Here is a 23,529-nt window from a genome sequence, read left to right as displayed (position 1 = left end):
TTGGTGGGAACGTAAAATGGTACTATCACTTTGGGAAAATGTTTGGCAGTATCTTGAAGTGTTAAACATAGACCTACTATGAACAGAAATTCCAGTCCTAGATACTTAAGAGAAATGAAAAAAATAAATGTCCAAAAACATGTACACAAATGTTCATAGCAGCATTATTCATAATAGTCAAAAAGTAAAAACAACCTAAAAATCCATCATCTGATAAATAAATCAACCAGAGAAACCAAATGTGTATAAATGGTTTCTGGGGCTGAAGTGGGGGGTGGGAAGGATGGAGGGTGGAAATAGGGAAGGACATTAATGTGCAAGGGTTTCTTTTTAGGATATTGAAAATGGTTTAAAATTAGACTGTGGTGATGGCTGTAAAATTCTGCCTACTGTTGAAATGTGTAAGTAGATGATTTTATGGTATGTGAACTATATCTCAATAACGCTAATAAAACATTTGCTTACTAGTAAGAGTCTGATTCCTGTATCCAGGCTTCTGTTCCACCACACATCCGTACTGGAGATCAACAAGTGTACTACTGATACAATGACTGTCTCCAATAAAGCATTTTCTGTATGCTGCCATACCTGCGGTACACGAATTATCCACTTTATCAAGTAGAATTTGATAAATATAAGTAAACTGTCAGAATAAACAAAACTGCAATTAAACTTAGCAATACAAAAATACTATTAAGTGCTTATAAAGATTACCATTCTAAAAGCTCTCGTGAATCCAATGGAGACAGACACAGAGTGGAGCCCTTGTAAGGAACTGTCCAATGAAAGAAATGCTATCATAGCAAAGGGTGATACTAGGACAAACAAAAAAAAAGAGACAAATTTAATTATTTTGGTTAATGATTTTTATGAGCACATTTAAGCAGTTAACTGAAAGAACTAATAAACAAACCAAAATATAAATGAATAAATGCCTGTATGTTGTATATTGCAGAAACATGGGAATTCCATATTTTTGTATACTTTCTAGATATAACACAAAGTTAGTAGCTTTTATCTTCCTACCTAGATTTAGCAAAATCCGTCTGACAACACCAATCTTCACAAGTCTTGTTCTCTTTTCTATGAATAAAGTCACAGTTTGTACATCCTTTGGATAGAAAGGGTTTCGGAAAATTCCAAAGATACAGACACTTTGAATTTCTCTAAGTATCCACAGTATTATAAGCAATATCATCAGAACATAGCCAACAACAGCCTGAGAACTGTTTTTGGAAATCTGGGAGAAACCAGCAAAATGATGCAGCAGACTAGTTTCTATGAGAGCCAAGACTAATATGATGATGTAGAAAAGGCATTCCTTCCAAGTAAACTGTTTTTCTGAACCACTGGGTAAAGCCTTAGATTTGGTTCCAACTCTGTGTTTAGTCACACTGTGTTTGAAGACAAGACACATGTCACTTAGGTTAAGACTCAGTAAGAACCCAAGTCCAGTCATGAAAAGAACTACACCAACAGTGCTGGGAATGAAATACGATGTTACAGCTGTTCCAGCAGAAATGATGAACATTATTAACAACCTGCAGAGAAAAAGAAAAAAAGATTTGCTCGAAAAGAAAGATTGCACTTTAAGAATAAGTTACATAGAACTTTAATATTTAAAATAATTACCGGAGGTGTGTTGACATAGATGAGCCTCCAAGGCCAAACTCTAAAACCTGCTCCATCGCCCATAAGAAAAGTGAGTCAGGTGGGGGCAGAGTCCCGAGTGCCCACAGAAAGGGTAAAAATATAAATAAGATGTGTAAAATCTGATTCACTTGTTCTAGAGCTGGTATATTTACCATAAACCTGTAAGAAAAAGGAAACATTTAAATCATACCAAATAATATACAGAAGAGGGTCTTCCCAGGAAAAACAAAACAACACATGCAACCCACTCCCTGAAACAAAGGAACATTTACAAAAAGATCCTAGTCCCAAACTGCAAAAGAGCAACATTTATAAATTGTGACCATTGTCCTTCCCCCTTATCAGCAACTATCCCTACTCAATTGTGTATGAGATTAGCACTTAGAAAATATGTGGATTCAAATGTGGAAAGAAGAAGTAATTAAAACCAATTTACTGAATAAAATTGAATTTAGAGATTTGTAAAACTTAATTATCTAAACTACATTGCCTGAAATTCTACCAATGATTCTTAAGAGTTTAAAATGTTCTAATTTAAAATTATAACTCTGGGAAGGCCAAACCTTATTGATGTTCTTAACCATTAGTAGCTAGCAAAGAGTACTCTTCTTGTTCTCCTACTCCATCCTCACCCCCGTGTCTTAACTTTAGGTCCCAGAATTTAAGGTCAGTATAATTAATATCAGAAGTCAGCAACATTAGGCTATGAATGTATCTCTGTGGGTTTGCCTGGGAACTTAACTAGCATTTATAATATTGTTTTCATTTTATACAAATAGTGGTATGGATTTGAGAATACAAACTTGTAAAATACAATCTCATAAATTAGAGATGGCTCTATAAAGTGGAAAAATTGGTTCCTGGCATAGCATTTACCAGTTACCCAAATATAGTATTATATGGTTCAAATAATTTAATAAAAACTTAAAGCATAGAAGAATAAGCACTATCAATATATTATTAGTATTTTTGGAATAAAGCTGACCAAACACTTTGTCTGGAAACCAATAATGTCCTAATACTTACAATGTTCTAAAGATAACTTGCAAAAAAGAAAACTAAATCTCAAAACTTATAGCATAATTATACTTGAATACCTGAGCTGCTAGGAATCAAAGCCAAGGAGAAGGCACCTTCTGCAATAATTACCCACTTAAGTGTATGTTAATAGCTCAGAAGCAAATGTATAGCAACTATGGCTATAATAATGACATAATGGTTTGCTCACACATATATCAGGACTATGTCAGCTAATGCACTCTGTCTCATAATGTATGTCCTTCAAACTTTTATAAGTAGAGAATTAATGAAAACAAGGTTAACAATGTGATGCTAAATTAGAGGACAATGCTTTCTGTAATGTAGTTTTAAAATACATTTCATTCTGGGAAGGAAATTCTCAAGTACCAAAAAGGAAAATCAAACCACACACAATAAACTGTAGGAAGGTCAAGGAAAACATGCATATCTGTAGTTATTTTTCTTCTTAAAGACTGTTAACATTTCTCTTTCTAATATATCAAGGATAGTATATTTTGTGTAAAAATAATATATATTCAGGAAATATTTTACCCAAATTTGATTTAACCTCCTCAAATCTCTTTGTTCTTAAGCAATGACATAGAAAATCTATTTATATACAAGAGTATCATACACAATTACAAGCATATGTAATTTAAGCAACCAAACATTGTGATCACTTTCCTGTATGACTCCTACTCAAATAATATGATTATTGTGGTTAAGTCTTTTATATGGAAAATATGTTTAAATTCTATTTCTGATATGTAACATGAATTTTCTAGAGCAAAATATCTAAGCCCTCAAGAAAAAAACTTTGTTTGAATCTAACAACCATAAGAATATTTCAAATTCTATATACTCACTAAGATCCACATGCCCAGAAAAAAGATGTTTATAGTGGCTAAGATAACGTAAATATGCATCATTCATTGGAACAATTCCTGAGAGTCTATGAACTAAGAACTATGGGTTTAACACTTGTCCTTAATAAAAAAGCACAGAAAAAGTTATTTAAAATTGTTAATATACAAGTATACTGGGTAAAATAAAGAATGGGGAAAGAGAAAATATTATACTGTGAGGCTTGTCTCTTCAACTTTTACATTCTCTGAAATAAAATTAAGACACAATCTGATATATTTGACAACTGTACAAACTTGCACAGTGCACACATTCATACATTATTTACTTGCAGTATCATAGCTACTATATAAAGATCATCTTGATTATTATATTGATCAAATTTCTTTTTTTTAAATTTAAATTCAATTAGCCTATATATGGTACATCATAAGTCAAGTGGGATGTAATTGTTCTGCATAAACATGTCATCTTTTTCTATAAAAATAGATTTGGGCAGGCTTTTGTCTTCTTTAACTTGAAAAAAAACCTCTTTGTAATGATCGAACTGTAAACATTAAAACTGTACATTAAATCCAACTAGAATCAGTAAAAAAAAATTATGCTCTTTCATTTAGAAATAAGTAATACAGAAGGTCAAGGTAACCAAATTATAAATTAACAGATTTTTAAAAAAATTAAGGAAACCAGGACATCATTTTAAATGCAAAGATGTACTATAGCAGGTATATAATTTCTGATCTCAAAAATAGCACAGTGAGACAGTAACTCAAGAACCTAAATTGTTAAAATAATCTTATAAACTTAAATATTTTAGAAGGAAACGAATGTATATATACACACTGAAACTCAAATTTACTGCCAACTTTTCAAAACCAAGTATTTAACTGTAGTATATTTTATGGCTAATAACTAACAGACCCATTATAAATGGATTTCCCATAAACTAATTCTCCCCTTACATATGTGATTAGGTGAAGAACAACAAGGATATTATAGTGTCCTCTGGTCCATAAATGTAGCACAACTAGAAGACATTAAGATTTAGAGAATAGCAAATGGTCCCCTAAGAATAGTTCAGTTTCAGTACAAAAACTGGTTAAATATTTTTTAAATGTCTTATTTTAGGTTGCCATAACAAAATACCACAGACCAGGTGGCTTAAACAATAGAAGTTTATTTCTCATAGTTCTAGAGGCAGGAAGTTCAAACTGCCACCATGGTTGGGTTCTGGTGAGAACACTCCTCAAGGCTTCCAGATAGCCAACTTGTCATTGCATCATTACATGGTGGAGAGAAAGATATCAAGCTCTCTGGTCTCTCTTCTTATAATGGTACCAATCCCATTAGAATAGGACCACCCTGATGACCCAACTACCTTTCAAAGAGCCCCATCTCCAAATCTATCACATTGGGGGTTAGGGCTTCAACATATGAATTTTGAGGGGGCACATACATTGATTCCTTAATATTCCACTCCAGTCTCCCAAATTCATGTTCTTCTTATGTGCGAAATATATGCATCCCATCCCAACAGTCTTAACAAATTCCAGCATCAACTCTAAAGTCCAAAGTTTGTCTACCATCTAAATCAGATACAGGTTGAGACTCAAGGTACACCCCAACCTGAGCCAAAATCCCTCTCTAGTTGTGAACCTGTGAAATCAGATAATTTATGTGCTTCCAAAATAAAATGGCATGACAGCCCCAGAATGGACATTCTTATTCCCAAAGGGAGAAGCAGGAAAGAAGGAAGGGGTGACATGCTCCAAAGAATTCCAAAACCTAGCAAGGCAAATTCCATTAGATCCCAAGGCTGGGAAGAATCTTCTTTCGTTTCATACTCTGCCCTCCAGGCCTCAAACAGCTCCAGGTGGGGGTCCCACCCCCAAGGCTCTGCAAGGCAGTACCAGCCCCAAAGCCTCTAGATTTTAGTTTGTTGAAACCAAGAAAGTAGCCCTGACAATCTCTAAATCACTTTTGGGGTCATTTTTCCCTCTTCTTAAACACCTGTCAAATCCAAGAATTCTAACAGCCTTAGTTTATTTCATCTTGCCTCTGACCCTTTTCAGAGGAAAGGTCCTTTTTCAGTTTCTGTTGAAACTGACAGTATTTTTGTTCATACAACCCCATAAACTCTTAATTTAGTGGTAGTCCAGTCACACCCTTGGTGCTCACTTCAGAACATGCTTTCTTATTTTTTTTGCAGTATGTATAGGCTAAAAATTTTCTAAACGTTCAAGTTCTGGTTCATTTTTGCTTATCAACTCCTTCTTCAGTTCATCTCTCCTTTCATATAAGCAGTCAGGAGGAACCAAACTCTTCTTTTAACCAGTTGCTTAGCAATTTCCTCACCTCTATACCCAATTACATCACTCTCAAGTTATACTTTCCACAAAACATTAGAAAGTGGTTCGGCCAAGTTTTGTGCCACTTAATAATAAGAATCACCTCTCCTCCAGTTTCCAATAACAGGTTCTCATTTCTAAGACCTCACCAGAAATGCCTGTAAGTACATATTTCAAGCACACACCTCAAAAGTCTTCCAGCCTCTATTACCCAATTTCAAAGCCACTTCCACATTTTTAGGTATCTGTTACAGGAGCAACCCACCTCTTGGTATCAAAATCTGTCTTAATCAGCTTGGGCTGTCATAATAAAATACCACAGACTGGGTGGCTGATACAACAGAAATTATTCTGGAGGCTGGAAGTCCAAGATCAGCATTGCCAGCATGGTCAGATTCTGCTGAGAACTCTCTTTCTGGTTTGCAGACAGCAGCCTTCTCACTGTATCCTCATACAGTGGAGAGGGAGAGAGATCAAGCTCTCCGGTGTTTCTTCTTAAAAGAGCACTAATCCCATAAGATCAGGGCCCCACCCTCATTTTCCTAATTACCTCCCAAAGATCCTATCTCCAAACACCACTGAGGTAAGGGCTTTAACATATGAATTTGAGGGGGACATAAAATTCAGTTCATTACATGTCCATACATTTCTACCCAGATAGGAACCTGTTAAAGAGAAAGCTGCAATCTACAGAAACAGAAATAAAAGTCAGATTTAGAAAAGGTAAGCAAAATAGATCTTCCCTATGACCCTGCAATTGCACTGCTGGGTATTTACCCCAAAGATACAGATGTAGTGAAAAGAAGGGCCATCTGTACCCCAATGTTTATAGCAGCAATGGCCACGGTCGCCAAACTGTGGAAAGAACCAAGATGCCCTTCAACGGATGAATGGATAAGGAAGATGTGGTCCATATACACTATGGAGTATTATGCCTCCATCAGAAAGGACGAATACCCAACTTTTGTAGCAACATGGACAGGACTGGAAGAGATTATGCTGAGTGAAATAAGTCAAACAGAGAAAGTCAAGTATCATATGGTTTCACTTATTGGTGGAGCATAACAAATAATATAGAGGACAAGGGTAGATGGAGAGGAGAAGGGAGTTGAGGGAAATTGGAAGGGGAGGTGAACCATGAGAGACTATGGACTCTGAAAAACAACCTGAGGGTTTTGAAGGGGCGGGGTGGGAGGGTGGGGAAACCAGGTGGTGGGTATTAGGGAGGGCACAGATTGCATGGAGCACTGGGTGTGGTGAAAAAACAATGAATACTGTTACGCTGAAAATAAATAAAAAATTTAAAAAAAAAAAAAAAGAAAAGGTAAGCAAAGGGGGTTATCCAACAATCTGTAAACATTTTGGTAAACAATTTTGTTTAACAACTCTGTTTTCTATTTTTCTACTATAGCAAATAAAAAAAAATCAACATCCCTTCTATATAGTTACTACAACAAATTAGAAGTGTTGGGGCGCCTGGGTGGCTCAGTGGGTTAAAGCCTCTGCCTTTGGGTCAGGTCATGATCCCAGGGTTCTGGGATCGAGCCCCGCATTGGGCTCTCTGCTTGGTGGGGAGCCTGCTTCCTCCTCTCTCTCTGCCTGCCTCTCTGCCTACTTGTAATCTCTGTCTGTCAAATAAATAAATAAAATCTTAAAAAAAGGAATGTTATTCATCTTAAATTCACTCAATCTGTACATAATATTTATGTATATAAATTTTAAATTCTTCACTAGACCCTCATAGGAAAGTTCCATCTCTTTTCATAGGTCTCACCCAGGCTATGTTATAGATTCATAGCTTGTCATTGAAAGTGAAACACAGAACTAAAATTTTGTTTATTTATCTTACCTTATAAAGGGTTTTCTTTTTACTTTTCAATAAGGTTTAATTACTGCTTTGGTATGAATGTTTAACAGAGATTACTCCTAAGAGATTAATCATCAGAAAAACCTATCATCCAGTAGTTTGGTCTTGATGACTTTCAATTCATAGGTTCATTTTTTTTTAATACTAATGATGGGCTCATACTGTGTACGCTTAAAAACAAAGCGAGTAGGGGCTTCTGGGTGGCTCAGTTGTTAAGTGTCTGCCTTCAGCTCATTTCATGATCCCAGGGTCCTGGGATCAAGCCCTGCATCGGGCTCCCTGCTCTGCGGGAAGCCTGCTTCTCCCTCTCCTACTTCCCCTGCTTCTGTTCCCTTTCTCACTGTGTCTCTGTCAAATAAATAAGCAAAATCCTTAAAAACAACAACAACAACAAAGCAAGTTATAAAGTATCTGACAGCTTATTACCTGTGTGCAAGATCTACAGAAACAAACAAAAAAATATAAAGAGGTCTCATAAGAGGAGTGATTTCATAAGTATCCTGGGTTTGGAAAGTTGCAGTCTCTGCAGCTGTGTTTACAATTAATGAATATTCTCCTATACATAATGTCATCCATCCAAAGACAAACAGCAGAACAGTACCTCCTGTACTGCCATAGAGCAGGGATATTCTGTTTGGGAGCAGATACCATGTTCCAAGACCGCACATTAACCCAGCAAGAAAAGAATGAAGAACTGTATTGGCTATATATTTCTTGCCAGGAATTAGAAATTTGATAGTCTCAGTGCCAGCACAACTTGTAAAGTCATGTTCATCTTCCTCTGCTAAGATATCTGTGGTTAGCATTCTTTCTACTGTCACCGATTTGTTTCTGGCATATAAACTTGTGAACTGGATGATAACTGCAGCAAAAAGCATTAGTCCACCTGAAAGAACTGCTGTGTAATAGTCTTCCAAAATGCCCAACTGATACAAGAGTGTTCCTAATCCACCCCAAACCCATGGCATCAGAAAAAGGACAGTTTGATTAACATATATGTAAGGAGGGGCACAATAGCCTAATTTGAACCGAGGGCCTCCAAGAACAGTCTGCGGAAAGCGCTTCAGAAAGAAGTCCTGTTTGTAATCATTCAGCAGAGGCACATCTGGACTCATCCTTCTCATTCAGGATTATTCTGAAAGTCACATCCTCTTCTGTAATACAGCAGTCTCTAAGAAAAAGAAAAAAGTCACTACTTGACAATGTCATACTTACAAGATGGGGGGAAACCCCACATTTCCATTTTTATCTCCTTAATTCCTTCAAGGGCAGGATTTAGAACTTCACATCTCTAGCTCCTTCCCATTGCCTGACACACACGTGGCACCAAATAAATAGTTGTGAAGTTGTTTTTTACTTGAAAAAGAATCATATTAATTATTAATTTATCTAGAACTTAACATTTGGGATTAGATCTTAAAGGAACATTTTTAGATTTCAAAGTCAAAGATAAGTTCAAAAAGCCAGTGCTCTCAAATGAAATCTGCCAGTGGTTTAATCGTTTCCCTAAGAGTTTTTGATGTTTGTTTTTAAACTTTCCCTCTATTTTAAGGGTCAGCAAAATTTTTCTCTAAGGGCTGAAGAGTAAACATTTTAGGCTTTGTGGACCACATCTCAGCTACAATGACTCAATTCTACTGTTGTAGCAGAAAAGAAGCCATAGATAATACATAAATAAATGAACAGGAGTGGTTGTGTTCCAGTAAAGCTTTATGTTATTTTTTTTTTTTTTATTTTGACAGAGAGAGATCACAAGTAGGCAGGGAGGCAGGCAGAGAGAGGAGGAAGCAGGCTCCCCGCTGAGCAGAGAGCCCAATGCGGGGCTCGATCCCAGGACCCTGAGATCATGACCTGAGCCGAAGGCAGAGGCTTTAACCCACTGAGCCACCCAGGCGCCCCAGGCTTTATGTTATTTCTACCTATACCTGTGGACTAGACTCAGCCTGTGAGCCATAGCTGGCCAAACTCTGCTCTATAAAATGAGGATATTCTCTTTAATTCCCTTGAATTGGACTGAAAATAGAAGTAGAAAAAGAAATAGAAATACTGTTAGTCACATCATTTAGCAATTACAGTAAACTTAGGATTTTCTGAGAATTTAAAAAGTCAAATCCTGTTAAAATAATAACATTTCAATAAAATTTAAGCCACTGGCAGTTCAACATGCAGCAGAAAGAACAATAAACTGGAAATCAAAGGACTCCAGGTGTCTGACTAAATGCTTATTATTAGCTATGTTACCATAAGCAAACTACCTTCTGATTCAATTTTTACTTTCTCTGTTACCAGTTTCCAAAACCCACCCAAACTAGGAAAACATGAAACAATAATAGGATCTGTATGTGCTACAGTCTAGATTATTTCCATTTCAGGGCCACAAAATTCTATGTTTCGGGGTGCCGAGCTGGCTCAGTTGGTAGAGCATGTGATTCTTGATCTCAGGGTCATGAGTTCGAGCCCCACTTTGAGTATACAGATTACTTTAAAAAAATAAAATATTTTTTAAAAATCTAACTATCAAATAACAGATTCTCTTCTCTTCGACTTTTCCTTTTCCTGGGATACACTTAGTAGCATATTCTGAAAAATAGTTGCCTGACACAAGATAGCTAGCAATGTATTACTCAGGGATCACATTCTGGGCTGGAAAAGAAAAATTAAGTTTAAAGCTAACTTCATAAAGTAAGACCCAGAGGTCAATGAAATAGAATAGAGAACCCAGAAATAAATACTCACATACATGGTAAAATATTTGACAAGAGTACCAAGACCATTCAATGGTGTCAGGAAAACTGAGTATCCATAAGCAAAAGACTGAAATTAGACCCTTAACATCACACACAAAAATTAACTCAAAATGGACCTAACTGTAAGACCTAAAACAATAAACCTCTTAAAAGAAAACATAGGACAAGAGCTTCCAATACTGGATTTGGCAATAACTTCTTGCATATGACACCAAAGGTACAGGTTAACAAAAGGAAAATAGACAAATTAAACTTCATGAAAATTTAAAAATTATGCGCATCAAAGACACTATCAACAGAGTGAACAGGCAACTCACAGAATGGGAGAAAATAGCTGCATATCATATATCCATCTGATAAGGGATAGCTATCCATAATATATAGAGAACTCCTAAGACTCAACAACAAAACAAACCAACAAATTCAAAAATTGGCAAAAGACTTGAATAGACATTTCTCCAAAGAAGATATACAAATAGCATAAATGCATGAAAAGATGCTCAACACTACTAATCATTAGAGAAATGCAAATCAAAACTATAACAAAATACCACTTCACAGCTATTTAGATGGCTACTATCAGAAAAACAGAAAACAACATGTATTGGTGAGGATGTGGAAAACTGGAACCCTTGTGCACTATTGGTGGAAATATCAAATGGTTTAAGTGTTGTGGAAAACAGTACAGTGGTTCCTAAAAACTTAAAAATTGGATTACCATATGATCCAGGTTTTTGATTTCTGGATATATATTCCAAAGAACTGAAAGCAGGGTATCAAAGAAATATTTGTTACTCATGTCCATAGCAACATTATTCACAATAACTAAAACATGGAAGCAACCCAGGTGTCCACCAAAGGATGTATGGATAAACAAAATGTGGTATATACACACAATGGATATTTTTACAACCTTAAAAAGAAAGGAAATCCTGCCACATGCTATAGCATGGATGAACCTTAAGGGCCTTATGCTAAGCAAAATAAGTCAGTCACAATAAGATAAATAGTCCATAATCTCACTAAGACAAGGTACTTAGAGTTGTCAAAATCATAGAAAATTGAATGGCGGGTGCCATGGGATGAGGAAAGAGAATGGGAGTTACTGTTTAATGGGCATAAAGTTTCACAAGATGAGAAGAGTCACAGGGATGAATGGTGGTGATGACTTTACTACAGGGTAATATAGTTAATACCACTGAACTATATGCTTAAAAATGGTTAAGACAGTAAACATTATATGTATTTTACCACACACGCACAGATTTAAAGCCATCTTAAGATAGCCCGCCTGCCTGCCTTCCTTCCCTGTTCTTTCTTCAGTTTGAAACAGTATTCCTACAAGTCAGTTCTACCCAACCAGCATCAGTCCTAGGGAGAGCTTTCAGGCATCATGAAAAGTTTGGGGGTCACAATTAAGAATTACTACTTTAGGGGCACTTGGGTGGATCAGTGGATTAAAGTCTCTGCCTTCAGCTCAGGTCATGATCCCAGGGTTCTGGGATTGAGCCCAGCATCAGGCTCTCTGCTCAGCAGGGAGCCTGCTTCCCCCCATCCCCCACCTGCCTCTCTGCCTGCTTGTGATCTCCGTCTGTCAAATAAATAAATAAAATCTTTTTATAAATTATTACTACTTTAGAGAACCTTTTGTTATACTGTTAGGAAGTTCTTTAATTGTAAACACTCACCATTTTTTTTATCTTCTGGCCATTGGTCTTAATTCTACACAGAATAAGTCATAGCTTTCACTTACATGACAGCCCTGCAAGTACTCACAAAATAAGAGAACTGCAGGGCCAAATGGAACCTTAGTCGTTGATGGTTCAATCTCAAGGAATGAAAAGACTGCTTCCCCCCTCTGAATGAGCTTAACTCCTGTCCTGATGTCAGGCTCAATGTACTCCCCTATTCTGATAGGGTTGTTCTATAGAAGCCAAAGTGTAAGTAAGGGCATACTCCTGTGAGCAGGCACAAATATTCTGATTTCAATTATCTACAGAAGATGCTATCAGAAAGGAAAAGGAACTTGGATGTCTGTCCTAGGCTTTTAAAAGAGACTGGATATGCCTGGAATTTCCCCGGAGAGTTAGGTAAAAGCTGGTCCCTCCTGTTCCACTGAAGCAATCAGGAACAAGGTGAGATGGCTCAATGGGAAAGGAAGACACCTTTCTGAAGACACCTTATAAACCAGATTATCTAGCTGCATGTACTTCAGAATCTTTGGTAGAGCTTAGTTTAGGCTCTTACTCATTTGACAGAATACTCAGTGATTATATTCCAAACAGTGAGATATTCTAAAGATCCGTTATTGATGTGGAAACAGAACGATGCCATGAAATGCTGAAAAGTAAAATAAACACATTGATGATCTCATTTGCATTTTTTAAAAAAAGAGTATACAAACTTAGGTGTATACATAATCCATGGTTATGTATAGTTTGTATAGGTATGAAAAGTTCCAGAGAGCATACATGGTAGGTAGGGTGTGCTTGTGTATTTTACATAGAACATTTTGATATCTCTTCAAATGACCTCATAACCTCTAAAATTCTCAGCCCCATGCCCTACAAACACATCCTGCCCTTTTCCTTCTGGGTGTTTCTGTTCATGCCCTTTCCTTGGTCTAGGATGTCCTCTCTTCCTTTCCCTAATTGGTATTTTTGGTCAACTTTAAAGATTGAGTCTAATCCTTTCTGAAAATTCCCCAGAACACTCTCTTCTCTCTGCATATCAAACATTGCTTGTTCATACTACTCATCTTGTAACATGTATCAACATAGGGCATTTCTTGTATTGTTCCCCTCTTCACTGTTATTTTTTAATTATGTATGTCTTTTCTCTACCAATAAGTTATTTGTGGGCAGAGGCCAAATCTTGAGACACTTCTAATTCTCCATAATATGTAGTAAAATACCTTGGTATGGAGAGGAATATAATACATTAATGGTAGAGCTTAAGTAAGATGATTAAAAGAAAACATTAAACACTGTTGTTTAAAGGGGAAGTTGGAAATTTGACAAGTAGCAAGTATGCTTATTTCTAGTATGGGTATTTTCTTTCTAATATATTTTTTTAAGATTTTATTTATTTATTTGACAGACAGAGATCACAAGTAGGCAGAGAGGCAGACAGAGAGAGGAGGAAGCAGGCCCCCCGCTGAGCAGAGAGCCAGATGCGGGGCTCGATCCCAGGACCCTGGGATCATGACCCGAGCTGAAGGCAGAGGCTTTAACCCACTGAGCCACCCAGGTGCCCCTCTTTCTAATATTTTAAGGATAAAAGGGAATTGTGGCACAAATACTAGAAATTCATTAAAGCAAAAATTATGATGAGTGAAGTCAGTCAAGCATTGAGAGTCAATTATCATATGGTTTCACTTACTTTTGGAGCATAAGGAATAATACGGAGGACACTGGGAGAAGGAAAGGAGAAGTGAGTTGGGGGAAATCAGAGGGGGAGACAAACCATGAGAGACTGTGAACTCTGAGAAACAAACTGAACGTTTTGAAGGGGAGAGGGGTAGGGGGTTGGGTGAGCCTTGTGGTAGGTATTAAGGAGGGCATGTACTGCATGGAGCACTGCGTGTGGTGCATAAACAATGAATCTTGGAACACTGAAAAAAAATTAAATTAAATTTAAAAATTTATGATAAACTGGTACTGTGTGATTTTTAATTTAATTACAGATCCTGGAATATTTAAAAAATATTTTCTTCATAGGAAGCAGCACTTAACATTTATACAGAAAAACCTTCTAAATCCTAATCTGGATTAGTAGAATGGAAAGGAAAATCAGAATAATTAAAACTTAGTTCCTGAATGAGATTTTGGCATATATTCTCAGAGACAGTTCCCAGACTGATGCATTTTTATGGCTGCTGCCTCCAACATGTTAAAATGAAAAATGTCTCAAGACTTAGGGGAAAAAAAGTGTTGTGAAAAGAAAGGTTATGGGATAAAGATGGCATCAAAACATTGATTTTGGCCATATGCTTTCTTCATATGCTACTCTGAAAGTGGGCCAACAAAGTAGCCATAGAAACGCTGCTTTGTTTGGAATTCAAGCTATGTTTCTTATGCATTATCCAGAAAGGCGAGAAACAGATCAATTTGGCAATGTACTAGAGCGGAATTTTTATTTTTCAACTTTAATGCAGGAATCAGGCAAGATATCAATGTGAAAAATCCCTTAAAACAAACAAACAAACAAATAAGCAAAAAGATAACAAAGTAGCAGTTTGGGGAGATTATAATAAATTTATAATTTTCTTAGTTTGGCAAACAGAATTTCTAAAAACAGAAGTTTTAGCCAATTGTCTGGTTTTTATTTAGTGAAATTTACTTGTTTTTAACCTATCACATTATTTTTATGGATTGGTCAATTTCATTCGGAAACCTACACTTCCTTTTTCTGTTCTATTGGATTCAGATTTTTTTAATGATAAGAACACTTAACATGAGATTTACCCTCTTAAAATTTTAAGTGTATAATACAGTATTGTTAAGTAGCAACACAACATTGTACAGATCTCTAGAATTTCTTCATATTGTAAAACTAAAACTTTATATAGCAAGTCTTCTTCCTGTTTCTTCCTCCCCCAAGCTCCTGGCAACCTTCAGTCTACTCTGTTTCTGTAAGTCTGACCATTTTAGATACCTCATATAAGAAGAATCGTGCAGTATTCGTCTTTTTCTGACTGGTTTATTTCATTTACCATAATGTCTTCAAGGCTTATCTATGTGATCACAAATGGCAGGATTTCCTTCCCTTCTAGGGCTAAATAATTTTCCATTGTTATGTATATAACACATTTTCTTTATCCATTCATCTGTTGATAGACAGTGGGTTATTTCTGATTTTCGGCTATGGTGAATAATGCTGCAGTGAACACATGAGGGCAAATATCTCTTCAAGATTCTGATTTCAATTCTTTCAGATAAATTCCCTTAAGTGGGATTGCTGGATCATATGGTAGCTCCATTTTTAATTTTTTGAGGACCTTCCACACTGTTCTCCATATCAGACACACCACTTTGCATCCTACTAACACTTTACACAGGTTCTAATTTTTCCACATCCTTGCCAACATCTGCTATTTTTCTTACTCTTTTCTTTTTCTAGTAGCCATCTTAACAGGTGTGAGGTGACACTGAATCCACACTTACTTATTGGGCACTTCTGCAACTGTACTTCAACTGTATTTTTATTATACCTTCAAAAAACTTACTCTATCCTATTTGTCAAATTTTATTTAATCTTTGCTCTCATATTTTTAATTCCTAAGAGGACATCTTTAACCCCTAGATGTTCCTTTTTATAGAATCCTATTATTATTTCAGTAACATGGTTTATCTTTCTGAGAATATTCACTACATGTATATGTGTGTACTGCAGACAAACGTCATTGAATTTCTTTGTAAATTGCTTTTTCAAGCCCGTTGCCTTTTTTCTTTTTTTTTTTTAAGATTTTATTTATTCATTTGACAGAGAGAGAGATCACAAGTAGGGACAGAGGCAGGCAGAGAGAGAAGGGGAAGCAGGCTCCCCCTTGAGCAGGCTCCCCGCTGAGCAGAGAGTCTGATTGGGGGCTGGATCCCAGGACCCTGAGACCATGACCTGAGCCTAAGGCAGAGGCTTAACCCACTGAGCCACTCAAGTGCCCTGCCTCTTTCTTTTAAAGTGTTCACTTCTCTTATTAATTTGAAAGAACTTTTTAAATTTGAAAGATATTAACTCTGACATATGTTATAATCTTTTTTTCTCCCCCTATGTTAACTTGCTCTTGAAGCACTGTGAGAAGATGCTGCTGAGGATTAGAGAGTTCATTCTGACATTTGTTAATATAGACAAATGTGTTAACCTTCCTTTCATAGAGAAATAGATAAATGAAAATTTAGTACTTTCCACACATTTAAACTTTTGAATACCTACGATGTACTAGGTAATGGTAATAGGCCGCCCTCTTATCTAAAGAAGTTTATAATCCAGTGGGATAGAGATCATTTCCCTCTCAAATAATTATTACTGGTAAAAATAACTCTGGAATTATTTTAGTTTTCATTATCAAGAGAATAAACAATATACAAAGTTAGTTTATAAATACTATAAAATTATTAAACAAAATTAACTTCTCAAGAAAAAGTAATTCCTGCTTACTTAAAAAATGCCTACACAAACTTTTCAGTAATATATAGAATATCCTCATCCATGTTCCTAAAAAGTATTTTTAAAAATCTGAAAAGAAATATGCTGAAGTTCTACTTTTCTAAGCATCACACCTTTACATGTGGAAAACAAAAAACTTCAGGTCTGGAAAAGAAACAAAATGGCTTACACCTTAGTACTCAAAAAGCATGCTATGACACAACTTAATTCTCATTTGCCCTGGATAAAATGACCTATTCCTGTTAGACCAGTTCTAACAAAAAAGCACTTGTGGACTTTTTTGATAGCCAAGTGCTAACTGTTGAGGGTATTAGTAGGAATCTAGAGATGCAAAGATAGCTACCCCTATAATTCAGAAAACACTCTACGAATCTTGACTAAATGCCATACCAGGGACAAACAGCTAAATTCTTGAAGAGTCTTTGAAAGACATTTAGTGCTAAAACATGAAAAACATATTTCATGTTATAGTTTATCAATTACGTAGTAAGCAATCTCTTCTACCCACCAAAAAAGGAAAATCTACTCAAGCACTTAAAGAGTCTTAAAGTAAAAAAACAAGCACACACACACAAAAAAAAAAAAAAAAAAAACAAGCACAATAACATCCCTTTGATCTACAAAATAGTATTATCCAAATTCAAGATTTTAGGAGGGTCTTTGACTTTAAGAGTATTCTGTATATTCACAGGAATTGGTTTGTAGAGAAAACTATGACTGGATGGAAAGGGTAAGTAGATAACTCAAAGGATCTATTTATTGCAGATATTGGGAAAGCTTCACAGATAGAATGATGAGTTATCAGTTCTATAATTCACCCTTCTCAAATGTACAACACTAGAATACGAATTATTAACATTCCATTTCTTTTGGAAAAATAAGATGGTAGAAAATAGTCAAGGGGTGCCTGGGTGGCTCGGTGGGTTAAAGCCTCTGCCTTCGGCTCAGGTCATGATCCCAGGGTCTTGGGATCGAGCCCTGCATCGGCCTCTCTGCTCAACAGGGAGCCTGCTTCCCCCCACCTCCCGCCTGCCTCTCTGCCTACTTGTGATCTCTGTCAAATAAATAAATAAAATCTTTAAAAAAAATAGCCAAAAGTCAAATCAGTGTATCACAAATGTGCAGCAGGTTCTGCTGACACTTCTCTCCCAACCTACCCTTCCCACTCTGCATATATTTTACCAATTCAAAGCAATTAACAAGTTTTTCTTTCAAATTCAAGTGTCAGGTGAATGAAGTGTACCATTCACACAGATTACCAAAAAAACCCACCTTGCTTTACAGAAAACTAAGAACCAGTGAAAAATTAAGTGACTTAACACACCACATCCGTTGGTAGCTAACTTGAGTTTTTAAATCATACCAAGCCATTGACAAATGAAAGGGAATTTTATTTTTGAGGCCAGAGATATAGAAGGATAATTTGGGAAAAAGAGTTTTCAGGTAAAAGTGGGCCTGAGAGGAATCTCCAAAATGTCAAACGGGAAACTTTTGTTAACTAAGCCAGCATGAGGACACTGGCACATATGACTTCTGAGTAAGAGATAAAAAAACACAAATGGGAAAGTGTCTAGAAGGAAAGGTTCTCACCATCAAGAAAATGAAAATCCACGAAATAGGAAAAAATTTTTGCAAATCATATATATGATAAGGGACTTACATCTAGAATATATAAAGAACACTTACAATTTAATAGTGAAAAAACAAGCCAATTTAAAGGATTAAAGTAGGCATTCTCCAAGGATACCATACAAATCGCCAATAATCACACAAGACAATGCTCCACATCATTACTCACTCATTTGAGAAATGCAAACCAAAAGTGAAACAAGATATCACTTCAAATCCATTTAACTGGCTATCAAAAATAGTATTGGTGAGGAACCTCCACACCAGTACTTTTTTGATAACCAGTCACGTGGATTTCAATGTCCACAATCGCCAAACTGTGGAAAGAGCCAAGATGCCCTTGGAAAGACGAATGGATAAAGAAGATGTGGTCCATATACACAATGGAGTGTTACTCAGCCATCAGAAAGGATGAATACCCAACTTTTGTACCAACATGGAGGCGACTGGAGGAGATTATGCTGAGTGAAATAAGTCAAGCAGAGAAAGTCAATTACCATATGGTTTCACTTACTTGTGGAACATAAGAAATAGCATGGAGGACATTAGGAGAAGGAAAGGAGAAGGGAAGTGGGGAAAATCGGTCAGGGAGATGAACCATGAGAGACTGTGGACGCTGAGAAACAGGGTTTTAGAGGGAAGGGAGTCGGGGGTTGGGTGAGCCTGGTGGTGGGTATTAAGGAGGGCATGTATTGCATGGAACACTGCGTGTGGTGCATGAACAATGAATCTTGGAACACTGAAAAAATAAAATTAAATAAAAAAATTAGTGTTGGTGAGATTGTGGAGAAAACCAAACCCCCAAGTTATAAGGTAAAATGGTGCAGCTGCTTTCAAAAACAGTCTGGCAGTTCCTAAAAATGCTAACCATAGAGTTACCATATGACCTATTAATTCTATTGCTGGGTATTTACCCAAGAGAAATGAGAACATAAGTCTACACAAAAATTTGTACACAAACATTCATAGCAGAAATATTAATAGCCAAGAAGTGAAAACACCCAAAATGTCCATCAACAGATTACATAAAATGTGGTATATCCATATGATGTAATATTATTAGGCTATAAACAAGAATGAAGTACTGACTTAAGCTACACCATGGATGAACCTTGAAAACAGAATGCTAAGAGGAAGACAATCACAAAAGGCCACATATTGTATGCTTCCCTATATATGAAATGTCCAGAACATGCAAATCTATAAAGACAGAAACAAGTTAATGTTTGCCTAAGGCTGGTGGGGATAGTGACAAGGATGGGAGGGAGTAATTCCTAAAGGATACAGGGCTTTTTGAAGGGGCAATGAGATGTTCTAAAATTGACTGTAATAATACTTGCACAATTCTGTGAATATACTAAAAACCACTGTACACTTTTAAAAATCTTTAACACATTAAAAAATTTTTAAATGTAAATTCCAGTTATTTAACATACAGTGTAATATTAGTTTCGGGTGTTGAATTGTCCACTTTTAATGACTGAAGTCTATGGCATGTGAATTATATTTCAACAAAGTTCTTACAAAGGAAGAAGAAACAGAAAAGTTCCCCAACCATGTACTGTCTGTTAATAACTAGTAGGAAATTTAAGAGTGGCTGCCAGGTGTCCCAATTAAATCACTAAAATGGCAATATCTGGTCATGAGTCTGGCTCTGGATGCTGTGACAGGATCTGGAGACTTGGCATGGGTGGCAGTGGACACTCAATAATATAAAGGATGGTCTTTGCTCTAATTTTAAGAATGATTTACTGAATACATGTGTGTATATATATATATATATTATATATGGCTGAATAAAAGAGAATGACTGGTAAAGAGTCGATAATCAATTCACAGTTCTGATAAATAACCTCCGATGTTGTAGATTTCATTGATGTAAACACTGGTTCTTGACAGAGTTGCGAAGAGAGGCAGCAGATGGGGGGAAGAGTTATTGGTGTTCAGGGGGTCAGAAATTGATCTAGCTGGGGCAAACGCGGTTTAGTTGGAGGTAAGGAAAGAGTACAGTACTATCTAAGGGACGCAATTTGTACACTTTATTGGGGTAACAAGGACATCACTAAATCAAGACTCAATGGACCGTTTTCCATTCCGCAAGTGTCTCTTAGAAACAAAATGCAGTAACTCAACAAGCTAAAGCAGGCTTTTGAAAGAAAATTAAAGTCCTAGTGGACTGATTCCTCTAGCCACTGGGTTCACCTTCCGTGTAAAAAATGCAATAATCGCACTTGAAGAACAAGAAATCTGTGGCAATTAAAACTGCAAGAACAATGTGCCTCTGCATAGGCTTGGAAATTAAGGTGACTAAGAAGTCCCCAGGTGGGTGTCGGGGATGGAACGTACCTCGAGTCACCCGAGGGAAGAGGCGACGCGAAGGAATCCCGGGAACTGCATTTTTGCAGGTAAACCCGGGTTGGGCGATCCCGCCCAGAGGCTGCCCGCGACCCGAACGCAGAGGCAGAGAAGCTCCAGCGGCCGGACAACCAGCTCAAGGCGATCGCACCCGAGGCATCTCCGCGTTTCCATAGCTAACGTCAACTCTAGCGGGCGCCACCGCCGCGGAACCGAGCTCCAGCTCGGGGGCGGTTCGGGCGCTCGCCTCGCTCCGCCCCTCAGTTTGTGCTCGCCCTGGGGCGCTTCCCCACCCGCTGGCTAGGCGAGGCGGAGGTAAGGAAGAGGCAGGCTTCGTTCACTCCAGGTGTGGGCCCACACTCCTTTGCTGAGGTGTCGTGGGAGTAGCTCCCGCTCCGGCTTCGCCTCGGGCCTCGGTCGAGGCGAGGGGGAAGGGTCTCAGCAAGCCCTGCCCTTTCACCCAGGACCGCGCCCCTACGCAAGAGCGCCGTTTCCCTGGTGACGTGACGTGTCCGACGGAGTGGGTAGCGCTTTCTGGCAGATTGACGCGCGGCCGCCATTTCGAGAGCTTTGGCTTGCGGGTGGTCTGAGTGCTGCGCTGGAGTGTAGTGTGACTCCAACCGCTCGCGGTCTCGCAAGTTCCATTAACCATATCCTCACTTTGGCCATCACCACCCAGCACACCGACGGTAATAAATGCTTTTAAGTAATACTTCATACATCCGCTTCTGCTTGGAAGATTTGGAACTAAATATACGTGCTAGCTATTGCCCTTTGTTGCATACTTTTTCTCCGTGAGGAGATTTTTAAGTGCAAGGAACCAAAATGTCCCATCATTGAATCATGCTACTAAGAAGGTATCTGTTTATTAATAAAATAAGGCAAAGTCCACATATCCTAATGGGGGGGGGGAGCCGCGACGCACTGTTAATACTCAGAGGCAATTTAAGATCTGGCAATCTTTACAGGGTGAACCCAGAGTACCCGTTTTGCTAGTTTAAAGTTACACGCCCATCGCCTCCATTTTCCATGAAGTTTGATTTCTTCCTCATGTTCTGGACATCTTCCAGATTGCTAGCTGGAAGTCACAAGGCGGTCCCTTAGAGCATTAAATTGGTAATTGGTCTCAAATGAGTTAGAGACTCTCTAAGGGAACTCCGAAGCCAATTTGTCACTATTAAGGTACTTGTGTTTCCCTAGGTGATTGACATTCTAGCAATTCGGCATGCTTGGGACTCCTGAGTGCTCAAGGACTGTCTTCTTTGGATCTCTTTACCTAAAAACTATGAATGCAGCCTTTGTTGTTGTTGTTGTTGTTACTGTTTTCTGGCTTTACTGGAAATTTTTTTTTTTTTTAAGCATCTAGGTTTCAGGCCATAATAGGAAAACTTTTTGTGTGTTAATATTAAAAGAAAGCCAAAGCTTATATACATATGTAGATAGATACTACTTTATTTAGGGGGAAAGTGTAGTTTACTGTTAGGTATGTGGAAGAAAACCCTGTGCAGTTTCATTGCCGTACATATACTTGTCTTCAAAGACACCATTAGTGATCTGAAGGGGAAATGGACTCTTAATGTTTCCCATACTTTGAGGGAAGGCAACCTTAGTTGTCATCCGTCAGGGTACCACATTAAGCATCTTTGAGGCATTTGCAATTGCTAGAAAGTCAGTGTAGTGTGGTTAAGAGTAGAGGCTGTGGAAGAAGGGAGGCTCAGAAGTCCTAAGTTGTTGGAACCCTGACATCACAGTTCACTACTTGTGTGATATAGGGGTTACCTAATCTTCCTGGTGCTCAGTTTTCAAATCTTGTAAAATAGGGTTAATAATAGAGAAAATTTATCACAAAGGGGGTTGGGTAGATTGGATTAAATAACTAGATCACTTAGTTAGGCACAGCTTAAGTGCTTAGTGAGAATGAGCTATTCTCTTCATGTAGAGAGGCTGTATTTTTGTCACCCTAAATTACATATAGTTCAATCAGAATTAATATTTTTGTTGTTGTAATACCTACCGTAGATATTTGGTTTTTAAATTTTTCTTTTTTTCCAGTATGTTACTTTGCATTTGGAATAAAATTAGTAAAGCTTATGGTACAAGGCCTTTGGTTACTTGTACACAGAAAGTACTCATTCAACATTTACTGAAATAGTGGATGATGTTTGCCAGGAACCATGTCTATTCTTGCAAATTCAAAGTCAAATAACACATGACCCTTATCCTCAAGGAATTTACCAAAATATAATGAGAGACTAACAAGGACATCAGTAATTACAGAGTGTGTGATAAACAGGCACTGGAGCCATAGAAACACAGAACTGGGACATAGGGATCATTCTGGGGAAGGAAATTCAGGATGGCTGCAACAGAAGTATAAAAATACAAGTTAGCTGGATGAAGATGTGGGAGAAGAGGATTTCTAGAATGGGAACCATCATTCATTCATTTAGCAAATATTTAGAGCATAAGTCAGATATATATGAGCCCTATTTAATCTTAACATTATGGAGGTAGCTTATTATTATTCTCATTTCAGTACTCTCATTTCTCATTTTACTTCAGAAGAGTAAAATAAACGAGATTTGGAATTTAGCCTATATGTGTATGTCTTCAAGATCCATATTTTTTGTTAACCCTGATGATTGACATAAAATGAAACATTACCAATAATCTGGAGCTGCTTCTTTAGCCAGAGAAAATGTTTACCCAGCTATTATCATGGCATACATGTTTTTATGTAATGGTAATGCCCATTTTCAAGTTACTCCCCTTGCCAAAAAGTAAAAAACAAACAAAAGAATCCAAAATTATAAAACCCTCACTCTGCCCCATTGCCCACAGACTACTGACCAGAGGTCTCTGAAAATAATAACAGAGCTGC

The 23,529-nt window shown here is 37.3% G+C and overlaps 2 protein-coding genes across 2 annotated transcripts in view; one reads left to right on the top strand and one right to left on the bottom strand.

Moving 5' to 3' along the window:
• PCNX4 (pecanex 4) overlaps positions 1–20,758 on the bottom strand; it is a 42,853-nt gene extending 22,095 nt beyond the window's left edge. Inside the window, exons 1-6 of the mRNA XM_080808579.1 lie at positions 20,640–20,758; positions 8,179–8,923; positions 1,633–1,812; positions 1,027–1,541; positions 715–815; positions 466–588 (exon numbers count right to left, since the gene is read on the bottom strand). Of these exons, the coding sequence (XP_080664705.1) occupies positions 466–588; positions 715–815; positions 1,027–1,541; positions 1,633–1,812; positions 8,179–8,876 (1,617 nt within the window). The 5' untranslated portion in view covers positions 8,877–8,923; positions 20,640–20,758. The remainder of the gene's footprint in view (positions 1–465; positions 589–714; positions 816–1,026; positions 1,542–1,632; positions 1,813–8,178; positions 8,924–20,639) is intronic.
• Positions 20,759–21,225: 467 nt separating this feature from the next.
• The window catches only part of RTN1 (reticulon 1), a gene marked incomplete at its 5' end in the record, with an annotated part of 387,521 nt that continues 385,217 nt past the window's right edge, over positions 21,226–23,529 (top strand). The window contains one exon of the mRNA XM_080808575.1: positions 21,226–21,337. The remainder of the gene's footprint in view (positions 21,338–23,529) is intronic.

Source organism: Martes martes (genome assembly GCF_963455335.1).
Source record: "Martes martes genome assembly, chromosome: 7".
Lineage (NCBI taxonomy): Eukaryota > Metazoa > Chordata > Mammalia > Carnivora > Mustelidae > Martes > Martes martes.
The sequence above is the reverse complement of the archived record's forward strand: the minus strand, read 5'-3'. Positions and strand labels throughout refer to the sequence as shown.